Consider the following 18,494-nt stretch of genomic DNA (forward strand, 5'->3'; position numbering starts at 1 on the left):
GGCGAGGCCAAAATTCCCCGCCGGACCGCGCCAAGCGGGGACGGCGCCACCTGCTGACCGGAGGCGGGGCGCGTTTGCCTCCCCAACGTGGTTTATAAGGTGAAATAACACAAACCACTAGACAGAGTTGTCATCAAATAAGCATACAAAACACGTGGTAACACTTTATGTTTATTTCTAATGCGCTTTCGTATTCATTATCCATTTATGACTCACGAAAAACTTGTGAGGTAGGAGGGTGGGTTCAGAAGTTTGGCCAAGCTCACCTAGAAAGGCTGGGGGAGTCCCTCCAACAAACCAAGCAAATATTTGTTGAATGAACAGAAATATTTGTTGAACACCAATTGTGTGCCAGGAACTGTGCTAGGCTTCAGAGAATGAGAGAGAAGTAAACCGTAGCCCTATCCTCCAAGGTCATCTAATGGTGAGAAAATAGGGAGCAGGCACATGATCACACAAGGCAAGTCCCACAAGATGAACAGTTAAAGGATCTCAAGGGAGAAAGAAATCATATTCAAACAGGAGGCTCAGGAAAAGCTTTTTTTCAGGAAAGAGGCTAAGAGTAATAAAGATTTTGACAGGTAGAAATTGCACTTCCAGGCAGGGAATCACCAAAAAGAATGAAGGAAGAAGTCAGGGAATTTTGGTCTGGATTTAGGGAACAAAGAGTAGACCTTTTGTAATTTGGCCAGAGGTTGCAATACATGTAGGAAACCAGTAGGAAATGAAGTCGAAGGGTAATTTGGGATCACATGGGATAGACTGAGTACTAAGCAGGAGAGCTTATTCTTGCTTCTCTTGGCAGCAGCAGAAACTAATCAGAGCTGATTTTGGAAGATCACAAGAATTTATAAAATGGTTTGAAGGGTAGTGAATGGAGGCCAGGAGGCCAGAGGAGGTGATGTGTGGCTCAGGAGCAGGTAAAGAGAGCCCTATCCAGAGGTCCCACAGTGGGAGGAGAAAAGAGGTGAAGGCAAAACACATTAGGAAGGAAGGACTGGTGGAGCTTGGAAACTTAAAGAAAAATCAAAGAGGAGAACCTGGTACTTAGTGATCAGGGCTCCAACTCCAAAAAAAGATGATGGAGCTACTGTTCAAAGGACAGCTCTGCTGTCTATCCCCAACTTCAGGGCTGGGAGGACTTGACCCAGTTAGAGCATGGTCCCACCAGAGTCTACCTCTAGGAGCAAGAGGTTGGCGGCTTGAGGTTTCTTGCTTCAGCCACCCAGCAAAAGCCTGAGTTCTTCGGATGCAGAAGGGATCTTTAATGCTCATTTCTTTCCCTTTAAAAAAAAAAAGTCCAGTACAATCTGGGGGGAAAAAATCCATTCTGTATAAAAAGACAATAGCAGAACTAGAAGGGACTGTGACCATCTTTCTGCAGCCACTGCTCTCACATCCCATTTACCTTCCCCCCTTAAAGTCTTGGCTATCATCTCACCTTCCTCCGCTGAGAACAGGAACTGGGAACTTCCTCTGCACTCTAAGCCAGTACAGCTAGGGCTCTCGTATTCCTAGCAAGCAGCTCCTCTCTGCACCTGCCTAAGAGTATCTTGAGAAACAAAGAGGGCAGGAGAAAAGACTGAGGCAAGGGAAATCCATCCTTTTTGATCCTTATGTTTATGGCTTTGGAGATACGGCAGTTCCTTCATTAGAAGAAGGGGTTCAGAGGAATGGAAGGGTGACGTCAGGCAGGCCTTGGTTCCCTGTGCCTGGCCCTATAGATGTTGACATTCTCATCCTCATCCCGCTGGACCAGCTCCAGTTGGAAATGCTGGGGCAGGAGGTGCTGAAAGAAGCTCTCTGTCCCGTGTTCCTCTCTCATCTTGGAAGCCAGATAGATGGTACCGTGGGGCCCGCACAGGTGTTGGAGGGTCCCCAGCAGCAGCGGGAAGGTGGACTCCAGATACACGATATCAGCCCCCAGCACCAGGTCATAGTCTCCAGGGAACATATGCTGGTCAATCCCCCAGGACAAGGCGCGGACCTGGGCCCGGCCTCCAGCTGGCACATTGGCCTGGACGTTGCCCTGGATCTGTTCTAGGGCCTGGGGCAGGTCAGTGATGGTAACATCCCCCCCTGAGAGAGAGGAAGGAGGAGAAATGCAAGTCAGAGGGACAAACCAAGGGTTTTCGGCTCCTTCCCAGAAGGTCCAGAGAACTCGGGACCTACGGGATAATGTTTTGACAGCCCAAAGTCCGCACTTTAGATTTTAGTTGCCCTAACCTCAACCTCATCCACTGCCATCTCATTACTCTACATTCTACAACATCAACATTCTCTCTGAGCTAATCTTCAACCTCTCTGCCCAACACACAACAATCAGATGTCAGCAGAAGCCTGGGCAGGACTAAGCTGGAGTGGGCTGTGCACCCACCCCCTACTGACACTAGCCAGCCTTCATGGGTCTGGAAAGCTTCCCAGAAGACATGACCTCAGCAAGCTGTAAAGGACAAGGAGGAGTTAGTCAGGTGGAGCTTTCCAGGCAGAGAACAGAGAGTACAAAGTCCCGGTGGTGACAGAGCCCGGCATATTGAAGGAAGGCTGGATCTCAGAGGATGTGGAAGGGAAGAGAGAAGTGTCAAGACAAGAAAGTAAAGAGGAAAATGACTATGACATGCTAAGGAGACTCAGGCTTGTCCCTGAGGGGGACAATAGGTTTTGCAGGTAGAAGCGGAGAGTGAAAGTGGTTAGATGAGGACCTCAGAAAGCTTCATTCATGCAATAAACATATGTACTGAGCATCAACCAAGTTCTGGGGATACAGTGGTGAGCAAAACAGAACTTTAGCTTTCCTTGAGTTTTTTTTTTAAACAGGTGAAACAGATTTTAATTATTTACTTAACTTAATATATCACAAATAGTATCATTAACATTAAATCAATATAAAAATATAGTCATGATATTAACCCCTGATCAGATACAGGGTTTGCAAAAATGGGAGAAACATTTTGTAGGTTGCCTTTTCTTTTTGTTGATGATTTTCTTTGCTTTGTATATACTTTTTAATTTGACGTAGTCCCACTTGTCTATTTTTGCTTTTGTCGCCTGTGCTCTTCGTGTCATATCTAAGAAATAATTGCCAAGACCAATGTCAAAAAGCTTTCCCTCTTTTTTTCTGGGAGTTTTAGGTCTCACGTATAAGTCTTTGATCCACTTTGAGTTGATTGTGTGTATGGTATAAGGGTCCAATTTCATTTGTTTGCATGTGGATCTAGTTAGCCCAACATCATTTGTTGGAGAGACTATCTTTTCTCACTGTGTGTTCTTGGCATCTTTGTTGAAGACCAGTTACGTGTGAATTTATTTCTAGGCTCTCTAGTCTGTTCCATGGGTCTATACGTCTTTCTTAATGACAGTACCATAGTATTCACTGAGTTTTGTCATAGAGGTAGAGATATACTAGATACTACAAAACTATTTAATCATAATCATGATGATTATTACAGAAATGGAAAATACTAAGAATTCATTCATTTATTAATATTCATTATGTGCCTGGATGCCAGGTGCTGAGAATACAGCAATGAGCCAATGAGACAAGACTCCCTCCACTCCTGGGGCTTACAGTCTAGTGGCAAGAAACAGACAACAGCAAGTCAGGCGGCAGTAGGTGCTGCGCTGAAGCATTAAGCAGGGAAGGAGAGTGAGAATCGCCTGAGGGACAGGGCCGGGAATGCCATTGTAAATGGGGTGGTTAAGGAAAGCTTCAGAGAGCAGATTACGCCTGGGCAAACACCTGAAGGAAGTGACGGAGCAAACTAAGTGGCTCTCTCAGGTGAAAATGTACCAAATAAGGGACTAGCAACTGTGAAGACCTTGAGGCAGTGCCTGACAGGTCTGAGGACTTGCGGTAAGGCCAGCGGCCAGAGCAGAGTAAGTGAGGGTGACGACAGTCGGAGCCAGATCCTAGCCAGGGCCTTGTCAAGGGACTCTGAGAAATCTGGGACACTATTGGAGAATTTTAAGTGGAAGAATGGCATAAACCCTATGGCTTTGGGAATTTAAGAAAAATGGCTTTAAAGAGATCACTCTGGCTCCTGTGATGGGAAAATACTGCAGAGGGGCAAGGTCAGTTAGGAGGTGGCTACAATGGCCCAGGTGAGCGAAGATGGTGGTTTGAACCAGGGCAGCAGCACTGTCTAAGATGTAGTCAGATCCTGAATCTATTTTGAAAGTAGAAACACTAGGACATGCTGGCAGCTTAGATATGAAATAGGAGATAGAGAGAGCGAGAGAAGTTGAGGATGGATCCAAGATATTTGGCCTGCCCAACTAGAAGACCAAACTGTCATTCACTGAGATGAAAAAGGCTGCAGGAGGAGCAGATTTGGACAGGAAGTTCATGAGTTCGTTTCTGGACACACTGAGTTTGAGATGTCCATCAGAAAACCCCAGGAGGATAGCAAGTAGGTGGCAGATTATATAAACAAGTCTGGAGAGTCATAGAGTCATCAGCATGGAAAGGGCCATTTAAAGCCACGAGGTGATAGGATTGCTTGGGAGTGCAAGTGGACAGAGGGGAGGGATCAAAGGACTGCTCCTGAGCCCTGGTGCACTCAGACTTTCAGTTGTGAAGCAAGGAACCAACAAAGGAGAAGGGAGAACTGTCACGAGGTGAGTGAAACCCAGAGGTGTGTTGCCCTCGAAGCCAAAGGAAGCGTTTCAAGGAGGAGAGAGTGACGAATGGTACGAAGTCAAGAAAGGTGGGCTCATAACTGACTCCTGTACTTAGCAACAGCATGGAGTCAGAAACGAAGCTCACAACCTTGACTGGAGCGGAGTCTGGAATCGACTGAGGAAAGAATAGGAAGACAGAAATGACCGTATTTACTCTTCTGAGTTTTGTTGTAAAGTGGAGCAGAGAAATGGAGTGGTAACTGGAGGGATATGTAGGATCAAGGATTTTTTTCCAAGATAGGAGAAATTACAGCATATTTATGTGCATAATATACGTGCACACAGAATGATCCAGACAGAAGGGAAAACTGATAATGCAGGAGAGACGGGGGAGCGCGGTGTTTGCTGGAACAGTGTCTTTCAGTAGATGAGAAGGTTTGGAGTCTTCTGATAAGTGCAGGGCTTGACCTTAACTAGGAGCACAGCGCGTTCATTCGTGGTATCAGGAGAGAAGGCAGCACAGACAGACAGACACAGGTGGGTGTGTAGACGTTGTGATCGGAAACTGTGGATGTTTTTCTGTGAGAAGACAGAAGTGATCAGAAGAGACAGGAAACAAAGTCATCAGCTGAGGAGACATTTAGAATTTTGAAGGGCAAAAAGGTAAGAAACAAGATGTCCAGGAGAGCAGAAGATTGTACAGATGAGGGAAGTGTAATAAGCCAGCTGGGCAGCACTTAAGGATGCATCTGAGGTTAGTGACAACAAATTTAAAATGGACAGCAGTCAGCAGTGTATATACTAGGAGGGCCTAAGACAACCTGGGGTTGGGAGTGTCAAGGAGGCCTTTCCGTGCAAGCGATGTTTGAGCTGAGACCTGAAGAAGGCTTAGGCATTAAGCAGGTGGTACAAGGATTTCAGACATGGAGTGCAGCCCATGTGAAGGCAGCAAGGAAGGGGACGTCCACATGGGCTTGAGGACCTGACAGGAGGGCACTAGGGAGCACAGGAGTACAAGAGAGGGAGAAGCACAGAAGGAGCTGGAGGGGGCCTTGGAGAGAGTTCTATCCTGAAGGCAACAGGAAGCCACTGAAAGATGGAGCAGGGGGATTGAAAAGATCCCTCTGACTGCCGGGTGGAGTGGGCAGAGGCCTAGGCAGGGGCAAGGAGAGGAAGCAGGGAGACCAGTTTGACTGTTGTAGCTGTCCAGGCAAGTGATGGTGACAAGGACTGGGGAGCCATCAGTGTGGCTGGAAAAACAGGAGATTCGAAAGATTCTTAGGAGATAAATCAGTAGCATTGGGTAATGGAGATGGGGGTGAGAAAAAGGGATGTGTCAAAGGTGGGTCCAGATTTCTCACTGGGGGAATGCTGGTTTATTTCACAGAAATGGGGAAACCTAAGGGAAAAGGAGGTTTGGTGGAGGAAGATCACAGATCTAGTTTGAGCATGTCAAACTTCCCCACAGGGAGTGCGAAGACACTTGTGAAAACCCAGGGAAAAGATGGCAGTGGCCTGAACTGATGGAGGGAAGAGGAACAGACAACTGAGGAAGCATTAAGGACACATGACTCACAGGACCCGCTGATTGCCAGGATGTGAGGGGAGAGGGCAATGGACGAGAATGACACCCAGATTTCTCACTTGGCAGCAGAATAGGGAGCAAAAGAAGGAAAAGCCAGTCTGGGAGCAAGTGAAAGGTGTTTCTGTCCGTATTACATGCCCTTTCTCCCATTTTAGCATAGCTGCCCATTTGTCATCCACCCATCCTTTACAGAAAACTGATGTTGACACTCCCTCACTTCTTTCTAAGCCTGGTGTGTTCACGCTTGTCATCTGACAGAGCTTCTCCTTGATGGAGTCCCAGGGAGTCAGGGCAGACATGGCCAGAGTATGTCCACTGGCTCTGCACATACCTCACCATAGTTCTCATACTGTAACATCCCCCCCCCCCCAGTCTTCGCCACTAGACCATAAGCTCCTGGGGGAGAGGAAATCTGTCTTACTCATTGTTGTATCCCAATACCTAGAATTATTCTTGGCACATATGGGACTCCAAATACGTGTTGATCGAATGAACAGAAGAATGCACGCCTGCCTCTGGGAAGACTTCCCTGAATGTGTTTGCGCTGTGTCCCTACAAACAAGGATGTGTTAATTTGCATTCCTAGGGCAATGGCATCGTAAGTGTTTTTAGAGGAATGCTGTCCAGATGAAGTTTTGTATTACCATTAGATTAAAAAAAAAATTGGGGGGTGGGTGGTATTAGGTTTACTTACTTATTCATTTATTTTTGATGGAGCTATTTGGGATTGAACCCAGGGCCCTAGCCATAGCTAAGCATGCACTCTACCACTTGAGCTATACCTTCCCCTCTATCTTCCCATTAGATTATGAACTAAGGAACTGCTTACTTTGTAGTTTTTGGTTCTTGACAAAAGTGAATCAAAATTTTCCTTCCCTTTTCCTTTCCCAAGTCTGCATTGCCTAACTCCTACCCCACTTCCTACAAAACACACTGTAACCCCCAGAAATGCATAAGCTTGTTCCTCCCAAGCAATCAAAACCTAAAGAATAAAAAATATATTCACAATGAAGTTATAAAGTACTCATGAGGTTTAATACCTGCAGATTGCACCCCCACATGCATCTTGACAGACAATCATATCCAAAGCAAAGGAGATTTTAAGTGACAGCATTTTGCATGAAATCACAAAGAGCAAAAAGGTAGGGAAAAGCTCCTTCTACTAAGGTCTGCTCAGTTTGTATTTCCTGCTCCCAGATCAACCACCTTGGGTGCTCTGACAGCCAGTGAGCGCTGTCTGGCACACAGGAGCAAACAGGGGCCAAAACAAAAAGTTGGTTAAAAAGAAGGGACTGGTCTGATCCCAAACCACTCTCCTCTCCCAAGAATCCTGGAAGTGACAACTTCTCCACATCCCCGTTCTCCCTCCCCCTCCCACTACAAAGCTCACGCACCCTGCAGCGCTGCCAAGATACCCGCGATGCCCGTGCCCGCGCCCAGTTCGATCACTTTCTTGCCTCGGAAATCCACATTTTGTCTCTCGAAATAGTTGCACAAGCTCAGAGCCTATGGGAAAAGAAAAAAGAGACAGAAGACAGACTGTAGCAGGGATGGCTCCATATGGGAGAGCAGGAGTCCGGGGTCTGGACCTCCCGTGGACCCTAGCCCAGAGTCTCCCACTCCTCACCGCGTCCCACACGCGCCCTGCCACCCCGAGGCAGGACCCGAAGTTCTCCGTGATACTCAGCTCGTGCCCACAGAAGCAGAACCGGCTCTTCTCCGAGTAAGAGTCGGCAAAGAGCCCGACCTCCCGCGGGAACACAGACTGGAGCTCTGATTCAGGATCTGGGCGGGGGTCTGCCATCTGGCCGAGAAAGTGCCCGAACGCCAGGGCCAGCGCTCGGATCCCGGATCGCTGCGGGGTGGGGGGCTGGGGGACCGCGGGCCGTCTCTACTGCCCCGTGGCACCGAGCCCCGCCTCTCCGAGTTTGCCCTCCTTCCTCCAGTTTGACTTCCTGGAGGTGGAAAGGGGAACTGCCTCTCCCTCTCACGTCCCCAGAGCACACCCGACGGGACTCACGCTGGACCACGGGGGTCAGACCGAGACGATCGCTCCGAGACCAGGAGAGGGGAGTGGGGCGAGGATTAATTCACGGTAGAAAGCGGGGTCCCTGGGCCCCTAGCACCTGCGGGGTGCACAGGGGCCTGCAACCGTAGTGGTAATCCAGACCAAGCAGAAGCAGGCTAAGGAAAGAGGCTGGCTGAGGGTCTGGCCTTGCCAGCCCAGTTAAAGCGGAGCCGCACGGAGGCGCACTCCCGCGCTGGCCCCCGGTGGTCCTCCCAGCGCAGCCCAGTTCACTCCTGGGGCTTTAAGGGGCGGGCTCTGTTCACAACGTTCCTGACTGCGTCACTATCGTGCGCCCCGACCCTCGGTCTCCACGTGGGTTCGGTAGAGGAACCCGGGCTGGGGATCATGGCGGGAGCTGAGACTGGGGACGCGGCTGGAGCCGAGGCCCCGCAGCCCCAGAAGCGCTACTATCGGCAGCGGGCTCACTCCAACCCCATGGCGGACCATACGCTGCGCTAGTGAGTGAGCCAGGCGGCGGGGCAGGAGCAGGGGGAGGGAAAGGAGGGCAGAATTCCCGCAACTGTCCCGAGCAGCCCAGAAGAGCGATTGCGCTTGGGACGGTTGGCGGATTTAGGGTAGACTCGGAAGGACCAGCTGGGTGACGTCAGTTTTGTGGGTGGGTCGGGGAAATTTGGCAGAGGGCGGAGTTGGCGGGTTGGGAGGGGGCGTGGCGTTCTGGATCAAATCTGGGTAGCGGTGCAAGTCTGGGAAGAGAAAGAAATTGTTACTGACACTAGAGTGATGGAGGCAGAATGTCTTTTCCATCTTTCGACTCATTTGTGGGATTTAACAAGAAGACGAACATACACAATCCTGCCCACACCGTACTCCATCCTCTTCCCACAGAGCGCTTGAACAAAGTTCCCAGTGCTTTGGCAGCCAGTCTCTGGGACAAGGGGAACTTGTGCCCCAGAAAGGAGAGCTGCCCAGCCAGAGTCACATCAACCCCTGGAAATGGAGCTGAGCAGAACAGCAATCATGGGCCTCATGATGGGCCTATGATTCACACTGGGGGCTAAGGGTGGTTTCCATTGTGCTTCCTAGAGGTCACAAGGCCCACTCTTACAGGATTTTTGAGAAACTCTCCTCTCACAGACCTCCCACCCTCACCCATCCACCCACACACATGTAGTACCACTTCTGCAATTGTTTGACCAACCTTCTCATGTTTCTCTTGTCTTCTCTCCAATAGCCCTGTGAAGCCAGAGGACATGGACTGGTCTGAGCTATACCCAGAGTTCTTCACTCCACTGACTCAAAATCAGAGCCATGATGATCCAAAAGATAAGAAAGAAAAGAGAGCTCAGGCCCAAGTGGAGTTTGCAGACATAGGCTGTGGCTATGGTGGCCTGTTAGGTAACACTCTGGCCCTTTCTCTGGGGAAAGGAGAGGCAACACCTAGGTTCTGCCACCTCAGCAGATTTGTTGGGGGCCGTAGTTGGCCTTTCCCCTTCAGACCAGACGCTGGTGCTGTGACATCAGTGTGGAGAATCTCCACCTTCCCTCTACTCTGGGTCTCTGGCCTTTGCCCTGGAGAAGGGAGGGGGCTGCCTCAAAGCCTCTTAAAACTGGAATGTCTAGTCTGGCCCACCCCTTGCCCCAGTCCCTACGTGAGCCATTTCACCTGCCAGGTGCCGGGTCAGTGAGCCGGTCAGCACAGCTTCAGAGGTTAGTCCCTGTGGCCACTGATCCTGAACTGTCTTTCTCAGGGATTCCACCCCCTCTCCTTCCTCACCAGAACTCATTCCTTCTCCACACTCATATTTTTGAATTTCCTTTGTATTGTCTGTATTTTCCCAGCCATGCATGCATGCTGGACCCACTTCTCTGTTTTTGGATCTTCCATAGAAATAACAGCATGACAGAGAGGAAGAGCACGGTACTTGGTGGCGGGAAGCCTTGGTTCAAGTTCCGTGTCTGCCTCTTCTTAGCTCTGTGACTTTGGGCATTTCGGATCCTCAGTTTTCTCATCTTTGCAATTTACCACAGAGTGTTAGGAGGATTAGATGAGACAATGTGTGAAAATACTGAAAACTTTAAAGCCCTTGCAAATATACACGTAGTCCCAGGCCCTCCCACTTTCAGCCCTAGTGACAATTTTCAGGTCTCCCCTAGCCTGCTTCTCCAGCACAGAGCCATCCATACAGGTATCTGTCTCTCTGGCCACACTTGCCAGTCCTGATTTTGGTCATTGCAGGTTGAGGTTTCCTTTACTGTGTTGATGCCTTTGCACTTCCTGCAAGTATGAGGTTGATGATTCCATTCCTGTTTCTGTGTCCAGTGGAACTGTCACCGCTGTTCCCAGACACCCTGATTCTGGGTCTGGAGATCCGAGTGAAGGTCTCAGACTATGTACAAGACCGGATTCGGGCCCTACGATCAGCTCCTGGAGGTGGCTTCCAGAACATCGCCTGTCTCCGCAGCAATGCCATGAAACACCTTCCTAACTTCTTCCACAAGGGCCAGGTGGGGAGGGGCTCTGGTGGGTTAGGCTGGCAGGCAGGTGAGGCATGGAGGCCAGGCTCTTACAGCCCTGTTGGTTCACGTCTGTCTCACAGCTGACAAAGATGTTCTTCCTCTTCCCTGACCCACATTTCAAGCGGACCAAGCACAAGTGGCGAATCATCAGTCCCACACTGCTGGCAGAATATGCCTACGTGCTGAGAGTTGGGGTGAGCTGGGAGTGGGAAGGAGAAGGGAGTGAGTGGCCTATTCAGGAACCTTCCACTGAGAATTCAGTGGGGGTGCATTTAGGACTCACATCACCAATCCCATCATCCCACTGCTCAGTTGCATGCAGCCCCCTATCTAGGGTGACTTTGCCTCTGCAGGGGCTGGTATACACCATAACTGATGTGCTGGAGCTACATGACTGGATGTGCACCCATTTTGAAGGGCACCCCCTGTTTGAGCGTGTGCCTCTGGAGGAACTGGTAAGTAGGGGGCCTAAGGGAGGTTAAAAGATTTCTGGAAAGACCCTTTCCAGAGTGGTTCTGTATTCTTGGAGTCCAGCTTAGTGCCCGGAGGATGGGATGGGGCCAGGGACAGTCTGAAAGGTGGGCAAGGACTTATTGGACTCTTCCTTCTCCCAGAGTGAAGACCCCATTGTGGGACATCTTGGCACCTCAACCGAGGAGGGAAAGAAAGTTCTACGCAATGGAGGAAAAAATTTCCCAGCCATCTTCCGAAGAATACAGGATCCCACCCTGCAGGCAGTGACCCCCAGTCCCACCCCTCCTGGTCACTGACTTTGCCTCTGCTGACCTTGCCTTAGCTGGACCCCATCTTCCAAAGACTGGAAAGAAGATCAGGTCCCAGGACCTTCCCAGCTGAACCTGCTAGGGCTGGGAGGCAACAAACCTCTCAGAAATTGAGGAACTGCCCAGGGCAGAACGACTGTCCCTGAGTCCTCTCACCTTCTTGCCCTTTCAGTGCCAGCAGAAAGCAAAAGAAGCTGACTGGAAAAGTCAAAAGACCTTGGACCAGAAGGGATCTTTGGAAGAGCATGGGGTTTTACTCCCCTTAGCACTCCCTTCTTCTGGGATCTCTCCTCAGCTGGAGTGAGGAATGCAGTTCACTGTCCATCTAAACTGCCTGCTAGACTTGAGTCACCTGCCCACTTGTGTTTACTTTGCAGTTCTGGGGTAACATGTCTACGTGTGCACATGCCCATGCTGCTGTTTTGCAGGAAAGGCCAGAATGTGCGTCACTCCTGTCCTCTCCCTGGCTAAGATGTGACCTGGGGAATCTGTAGTGTCTTTATTGTAGTTGTCTCTGGAGAGTCCCTGGGGGGGTGTGGTGGTGGAGACCCTCTCCTTTTTCATGTTGACCTTTGATTCCAGAACTCCAGAGCTGACTGGCTGGCACAGAGCCTAACCTGGGGGTGGGGGTCGGGGTCGGGGGTGAGGATCACAGAGCTGAACTGGGGAGGATTCTGAGGCTAACAGTAGAAAGGGGCTGCTGGCTAGAAAGCCCCCAAAAGGGGACTGAGTCAGCTGGAGATTCAGAGCACTCACTTATCCCTTGCTTTGTCCAGGAGCCCAGATTAATCTCTGAACTTTTCTAATTTGCAAAAAGTTCCTTCATCTTTCTCAAGTTCCAAATTCTCATGGCCAGGTCTTGTGGACCTAAAAGGAAAGAAGATGAAAGCTCCCAGAGCCATTGTAACCCATTAATCCGCCTGCTGTCTGCCCAGTGTCAGGTGCAGATGGGGAGACGTGGTAGTGCAGGAGAATTCTGCTCACACACAGAAAAGGTGCAGCCAGATGAGCCAGGAGTCAGAGGACAGCTATAGCTTCCTTCCCTGCCTCCCTCCCCGAGGAGCTGGCAGATGGGGAATTCCTGAGGATGGGCCCCAGGGGGCCGAGCTCCTGGGGAAGTGGTGGGAATGCCACGGACCCACTCTGTATCTTGGTCACCTAAGCCTCACCAAATAGCCTTTCCCAGGAAGAGATCTTCAGGCTGCTGGACTAGGGCACCAGCCCAGAAGGGGAAACCGAGGCAAGCCTCCCCTCCCAAGGGGGTCGTTGCAACATGACACCCAAGGGAGCCGCATTGGCAGCTCTGGCTCCGCCTACTGTTCCTGGGTGCTAATCCCCAGCACGGACCACTAAGGAGAGGGGATTGGCTGGGCAGCTTGAAAAGGGGGCGTCGCCACTACTTTGCCCAAGGGTTAAAATAGGGGCTCAGTCAAGCAGGCAAGATGCTCCGGAGAAGCGTGCTTTCGCGGTTTCCCGAGGGAGACCATGGCCCAGACCCTCAAGCTCGCTTCCAGAGTGTTCCACCATATCCGCTGTGCTGCTGGTGTGGACGCCACACTGGGCTCCAAAGTCTCCAAATCAGCGCCGCGAGACTTGGCAGACATCCCGGGCCCCTCCAAGCCCGGCTTCCTTGCCGAACTTTTCTGCAAGGGGGGGCTGTCACGGTTACACGAGCTGCAGGTAGAGGTGGACGCAGTTCCTGGGACTGAATGCTGGGGAAACTGGCTTTCACAACACTAGTGCAGAACGTAGGAGGGAGGGCCAGTGGGAATGGATGCCCATGAATTATGGAAAAGACAAGTTGGGACTGGGGGCAGTGGCTCGCAGAGTTTGTCCAATGGAGGAGTGCGTTCAAAAGCGCCTTCTGGCTGTGTAGAAGTTTGGAGGCCAGGTAGGTCCAGCACAAGTGCACTGGAGGCGGAATACCTTTCCAGAGGGTTGGGTGCATTTGGCTTAAAGCTAGTGCGCTCCTATATATTTAATGGGGGGGGGGTCGTCCTGAGACGGACGGTCCACGTGAGGAACTTTTAGAGATTTCTCCCCCTCAGCCTCCGCCCAGGTGACCAAAGAGAGATCCTGGATGTTGGCTTTCTGCAAAATGCCTACGTTTTGCCCACCACACTCAAACTTCCTAGGGATGGGAAGTGGAGGAAAGAAAAGGAGGGGTTTGCAGCATCAGGGCCATACACTGATTGGGAGCAGAAGTTTCCCCCGTTAAGGGCGTTGGCACGCACCGAGCTGGGAGCCCCCGGCCCGGGTCTCCAGTGTCCTCTGCTTCCATTCTCCCAGGTGCAGGGCGCGGCGCGCTTCGGGCCAGTGTGGTTGGCCAGCTTCGGGACGGTGCGCACGGTGTACGTGGCGGCCCCTACGCTCGTGGAGCAGCTGCTACGACAGGAAGGACCCCTGCCCGAGCGCTGCAGCTTCTCACCCTGGGCGGAGCACCGCCGCCGCCGCCAGCGGGCTTGTGGACTGCTCACCGCGTGAGTCCTCCGGCACGAGCCCCGACGCCCTGCTGCGTTCCTCTCTGGTGGCCAGTCCGGAGACAATCTGGCTGAGGGTGTAGAGGGAGGTCGTTCGTTTCCCTCAAGCTTCTGGAAAATTGGGGTTCCCACCCGTCTCTTTTGCCCACGCCCAGGTAGATCCTGGCTCTCGCCCTCATTCACCTCTTTATCTTTGAAAACCAGAATCCTGGGAACCCGCGGAAAGGGCTAAGGTACCAGAATCTAGATGTAATGTAAGATTCTGTGACTCAGGTTACCCAGGAACCCGGAGCAGGAAATGAGTAACGTGGAAGGGGGATGGAAGGCGGGCTCAAGTAGGGGCAGGTTTCTGTACCCCAGGGGAGCATACGCAATCCCTCTCCTGGCCACCCCAGCCTAACACGCTCCTTCTCCAACGCAACCAGCCCCGTCGGGCCGTCTCTACACTCCACCATCTGCCCTGATGCGCCCCTTCTCCGCACCCCCGCAGGGAAGGCGAAGAATGGCAGAGACTCCGCAGCCTCCTGGCCCCGCTCCTCCTTCGGCCTCAAGCGGCCGCCCGCTATGCCGGGACCCTGCACAACGTGGTCTGTGACCTTGTGCGGCGACTGCGGCGCCAGCGGGGACTGGGCGCTGGGCCGCCTGCCCTGGTTCGGGACGTAGCAGGAGAGTTTTACAAGTTTGGACTGGAAGGTGAGTCCCAAGACGGGCAAGCGTAGGAGGCACCCAGCCGGGGTCTCCTGGTGCCCTGACAGCGCCCCCTCCCGGCTAGGCATTGCGGCGGTGCTCCTGGGTTCCCGCCTGGGCTGCCTGGAGGCCGAGGTGCCACCAGACACAGAGACGTTCATCCGCGCGGTGGGGTCCGTGTTTGTGTCCACGCTGTTGACCATGGCGATGCCCAATTGGCTACATCGCTTCGTGCCCGGACCCTGGGGCCGCCTCTGCCGAGACTGGGACCAAATGTTTGCATTTGGTAAGGCACAGAAATGAAGTGGGGATGGGGAAACAGAAAACAGTTAAGGGTCAGTGGGACATCCCTGTACCTTGTCCCCACAGCCCAGCACCACGTGGAGCGGCGAGAGGCCGAGGTAGCCATGAAGAGGCAGGGAAAGCCTGAGGAAGACAGGGGATCTGGGGCGCACCTGACCTACTTCCTGTTCCAGGAAGAGTTGCCTGCCGCGTCCATCCTGGGGAATGTGACGGAGCTGCTACTGGCTGGAGTGGACACGGTGAGGTTCTCCCTTCGTGTTGTGAGCCCGACTTCCACAGCTTAACCTCCCCAATCTCAGGGGCCATTTTCCTGCTGCAGGGGATCCTCTATGGTTCTCTAGGTCAGCTTGGCTTAGCACCTCCTGGATTCCACACTGCCTCATATGCTGCCCCCTATGCTGATCCCCACTCTCAGCACCTCTGATGCCCTCACCTGTCTCCTCAGGTGTCCAACACGCTCTCCTGGGCTTTGTATGAACTCTCTCGGCACCCGGAAGTCCAGACGGCACTTCACTCCGAGATTATAGCTGCCTTGGGCCCTGGCCCCAGTACCCACCCCTCAGCCACTGCTCTGTCCCAGCTGCCCCTGCTGAAGGCTGTGGTCAAGGAAGTGCTAAGGTGAGGAGACAGGAGAGGAGGAGCCAGAGAAAATGCTGGGGAAGGGCTGGGGAAGCAAACAGTGGATGGGAGCAGGGAGAGACAGCAGAGGAAAATGGTACTTTATGCCTGGCCAAGAATGAGTTTGGAAGATGACAGGCAAGCTACAGCCCCAGCCTCACCTTGTTGTCTCCCTCTTATGCTCTGCAATCCAGACTATACCCTGTGGTACCTGGAAATTCCCGTGTCCCAGACAAAGACATCTGTGTAGGTGACTATGTTATCCCCAAAAATGTGAGTAGAGCCTATGAGCCCCTTTTGCTAAGCCATCCCTCACTATCTTGGGACAGGTCCTATTCTCAAACACTCTCCATAAGCCCTTCAAACCCTCTCCTTGACCTGAATGCCTCTCTAGGATACAATGGGGCAGTGGGAAAATTATTACAAAAATAGCCCCCCAAAACTTCCCCATCACAACCAACCTGCCAACCAGCCTGCCTTCATCCCAGTCCATATACCCTGTTTTCCATGTCTCTCCCTGCATTCCTGGGCTTAAATTTACAAGTGTGTGTTCCTTCCTCACCAGACGCTGGTCACTCTGTGTCACTATGCCACTTCAAGGGACCCTGCCCAGTTCCCAGAGCCAAATTCTTTCCGTCCAGCTCGCTGGCTGGAGAAGGGGACAGCCCCTCATCCATTTGCATCTCTCCCCTTTGGCTTTGGCAAGCGCAGCTGCATGGGGAGACGCCTGGCAGAGCTTGAGCTACAAATGGCTTTGGCCCAGGTGAGTGATCTAGATCTTCTACCTTCCCCACAAGGGAGAGCTCTGAAGGCATGAGCTCCTCTCCTGATAAGCCTAGGAAAACATACAAGACTTGGGAGACGTAATCCTCTGAAATACGTCAGTCCCATCACAGGCCTGGAAGGTGAGCGAGGGTATTTGGACTATCTTTCTCCCCACAGTAATCCCTTACCCTCACTAACCAAGATTTGCCTACTAGCCCCAGGTGCCATTCCAACATTGACTTTCCTATCACTGATAATGCCTGTTATCAATCAGGCCCAGCATTGTAGACCCCTCCATAATGATAGCCTTCTTCCTCCCTTTTTAGCCAGATTTTTTTTAATTATTATTTTTTTATTTGTGGGGGGTAATCAAGTTTTTATTTATTAATCTTCAATAGACGTACTGTGGATTGAACCCAGGTACTGTGGAGTGCATGCTAGGCGTGCACTCTGCCACTGAGCTATACCCTCCCCACTTCTTTCCAGATCTTGATCCACTTTGAGGTGCAGCCTGAGCCAGGTGCTGCCCCAGTCAAACCCATGACCCGGACTGTCCTGGTACCTGAGAGGAGCATCAACCTACAGTTTGTGGACAGATAGTCTTGTGGAAGGAGGCTGTCATTATCACTGTTTCTTTCATCATAGGGGTTTATTAGGCACAAGACCAAAAGATGTGTATTACCCCCGAGGCCTGTCTGTCTGACCCAACTGGTTAGAATGACCATAGCAAAGTGCTAAGAAGCAGCCTGACCCAAGCATGCACTGGGCCTGAACCAGCAGGCCCAGAGAAAACCATGGTCCCTTTGCCTGCTTAGCCCTTCTGGTCATATCATGGGTTTCCTCCAAGGGCCAGCTCAGATTTTAACTAATAATGCTGGGTGGCCTGAGGAAGAATTCAGCCACTGCCCCTTCAGGAATTCAGTGTTCAACTGCTGCTGGCTAAGCCCTGGTCACGGCATGAGCTAAGTAACTGCATAGGGTCTGCAGCTGGTTGATCCTCACTTCTGGCATGTGAGCTCTTTGAGAGGAAGGATGAAGACTTATTCTGTCTTACATCCGCTGCCAGCACCTCTCCCTGACGGGGTGACACCATACAGGTTCTCAGATTGTATGTGGACCATGTGGCAGAAGGGATAAGCAGCTTACCAGGCTCTGTCTTCCTCACTCCCTTCCCATCTTGCCCCTAGGAAGGTGAGTCTACCCCTGCCTGCTTTATGATTTCTTAAAAACTCTCCTTGGCTCTCTGGTCACTATGAGGTTGGCTTGCCCCACTTGAGTCCTAAGCAGAGACATCTTTGGATCTGTCCCTGCCCAAGCCTTCTTTTTATGTATTGAAGTTTTAAAATATTCGGTTTTTAAATTAAAAATAGTTTGAATGTTCCATCCTTGACTTCTGACTTACTTCTTTCCCACTCTCACTCTCACTTCCTATAAGACCTGGAGGCAAGACCCTCATCCAAATCCTCCACCTTGGTTCCTCAGGTCCTGACAGTGACCTCCATAATGATGAGAGGTCTACACTCATGGAAGAATGGTTTGCATCACAAACCCAGACACACTTCTGTCTGTAGTGGGAACAGCCAAGTCTGGCTCCCTGTAAGAGACTAAGGGGGTGGTGGTGAAAAGTAACTGCCAGGACTAGGCTGTAAAAACGGTGGGGGGGAGCTAGGTTTTGCAGAGCTGGCCAGAGGTGGCTGAGCCTTCAATACGAGAGTGCTTTTAGAACCTGGACTGCCAGGACCGAAGGATGCCACTCTGCCCTCTCTGGAAAAGTTGTTTCAACTAATTTCCTTCAGAGGAAGGCAGGGATACAGGCAGAGAGGTGGAATCAGACAGACAGGATGAAAGCTAAGTGTGGGGGTGGCCAGAAGCCCTGGAGCACCAAGGCAGAAGAGAGGTGGGCAGCGGGAGCCTGTTTCCCTGAGTCAGCACTCTCTGGCCCCCCAGAGGCTGGGCTCAGTTCTCCCCGTGTGATGTATATAGATTAACTCATCTTCCATACGAATAAATCTCTCAGCACACTCCCCGCAGCTCCCTTGTAGCCTAGATTACCCTCCCCATGTCAGGACTTGCCCCCTTCCGTCTGCTTCCCTCCATTCCAATTAGCG

At 51.6% G+C, this 18,494-nt stretch overlaps 3 protein-coding genes across 4 annotated transcripts; 2 read left to right on the top strand and 1 right to left on the bottom strand.

Annotated features, from left to right (window-relative positions):
- Positions 1-155: 155 nt before the first annotated feature.
- Positions 156-8,143, bottom strand: EEF1AKMT3 (EEF1A lysine methyltransferase 3). 2 transcript variants are annotated; one of them, XR_010382961.1, is made up of 4 exons: positions 7,833-8,143; positions 7,600-7,711; positions 1,442-2,079; positions 156-1,283 (listed from the first exon to the last, which is right to left on the bottom strand). XR_010382961.1 is itself a non-coding variant. In XM_010993314.3 (3 exons), the coding sequence occupies exons 1-3, from the start codon at positions 8,007-8,009 to the stop codon at positions 1,688-1,690; spliced, it is 681 nt and encodes a 226-aa protein (XP_010991616.1). In that variant the 5' UTR covers positions 8,010-8,143; the 3' UTR covers positions 156-1,687. The 2 variants fall into 2 exon arrangements, 1 of the variants encoding a protein (XP_010991616.1); XM_010993314.3 differs by having other exon boundaries at positions 156-2,079.
- Positions 8,144-8,216: 73 nt separating this feature from the next.
- On the top strand, positions 8,217-12,024 carry METTL1 (methyltransferase 1, tRNA methylguanosine). The gene is made up of 6 exons (XM_010993319.3): positions 8,217-8,731; positions 9,466-9,629; positions 10,555-10,739; positions 10,832-10,945; positions 11,105-11,206; positions 11,366-12,024. Exons 1-6 carry the CDS (start codon positions 8,619-8,621, stop codon positions 11,519-11,521), a joined length of 834 nt encoding a protein of 277 aa, XP_010991621.2. The 5' UTR covers positions 8,217-8,618; the 3' UTR covers positions 11,522-12,024.
- Positions 12,025-12,140: 116 nt separating this feature from the next.
- Positions 12,141-17,769, top strand: LOC105100328 (25-hydroxyvitamin D-1 alpha hydroxylase, mitochondrial). The gene is made up of 9 exons (XM_010993320.3): positions 12,141-13,213; positions 13,823-14,013; positions 14,504-14,706; positions 14,786-14,986; positions 15,070-15,242; positions 15,449-15,621; positions 15,816-15,894; positions 16,187-16,384; positions 16,873-17,769. The coding sequence occupies exons 1-9, from the start codon at positions 13,019-13,021 to the stop codon at positions 16,984-16,986; spliced, it is 1,527 nt and encodes a 508-aa protein (XP_010991622.3). The 5' UTR covers positions 12,141-13,018; the 3' UTR covers positions 16,987-17,769.
- Positions 17,770-18,494: the final 725 nt, after the last annotated feature.

This window comes from Camelus dromedarius, chromosome 11 (genome assembly GCF_036321535.1).
Source record: "Camelus dromedarius isolate mCamDro1 chromosome 11, mCamDro1.pat, whole genome shotgun sequence".
NCBI classification, from domain to species: domain Eukaryota; kingdom Metazoa; phylum Chordata; class Mammalia; order Artiodactyla; family Camelidae; genus Camelus; species Camelus dromedarius.

Coding starts and splice junctions, on each gene's coding strand:
- METTL1 (XM_010993319.3), top strand. CDS start 8,619: ATGGCGGGAGCTGAGACTGGGGACGCGGCTGGAGCCGAGGCCCCGCAG. Junction 8,732..9,465: donor GCGGACCATACGCTGCGCTA/GTGAGTGAGCCA, acceptor TCTCTCCAATAG/CCCTGTGAAGCCAGAGGACA. Junction 10,946..11,104: donor CCTACGTGCTGAGAGTTGGG/GTGAGCTGGGAG, acceptor TTGCCTCTGCAG/GGGCTGGTATACACCATAAC.
- LOC105100328 (XM_010993320.3), top strand. CDS start 13,019: ATGGCCCAGACCCTCAAGCTCGCTTCCAGAGTGTTCCACCATATCCGC. Junction 15,895..16,186: donor ACTATGTTATCCCCAAAAAT/GTGAGTAGAGCC, acceptor CTTCCTCACCAG/ACGCTGGTCACTCTGTGTCA. Junction 16,385..16,872: donor TACAAATGGCTTTGGCCCAG/GTGAGTGATCTA, acceptor ACTTCTTTCCAG/ATCTTGATCCACTTTGAGGT.
- EEF1AKMT3 (XM_010993314.3), bottom strand. CDS start 8,009: ATGGCAGACCCCCGCCCAGATCCTGAATCAGAGCTCCAGTCTGTGTTC. Junction 7,712..7,832: donor CAGGGCGCGTGTGGGACGCG/GTGAGGAGTGGG, acceptor CTTTTCCCATAG/GCTCTGAGCTTGTGCAACTA. Junction 2,080..7,599: donor TATCTTGGCAGCGCTGCAGG/GTGCGTGAGCTT, acceptor CCTCTCTCTCAG/GGGGGGATGTTACCATCACT.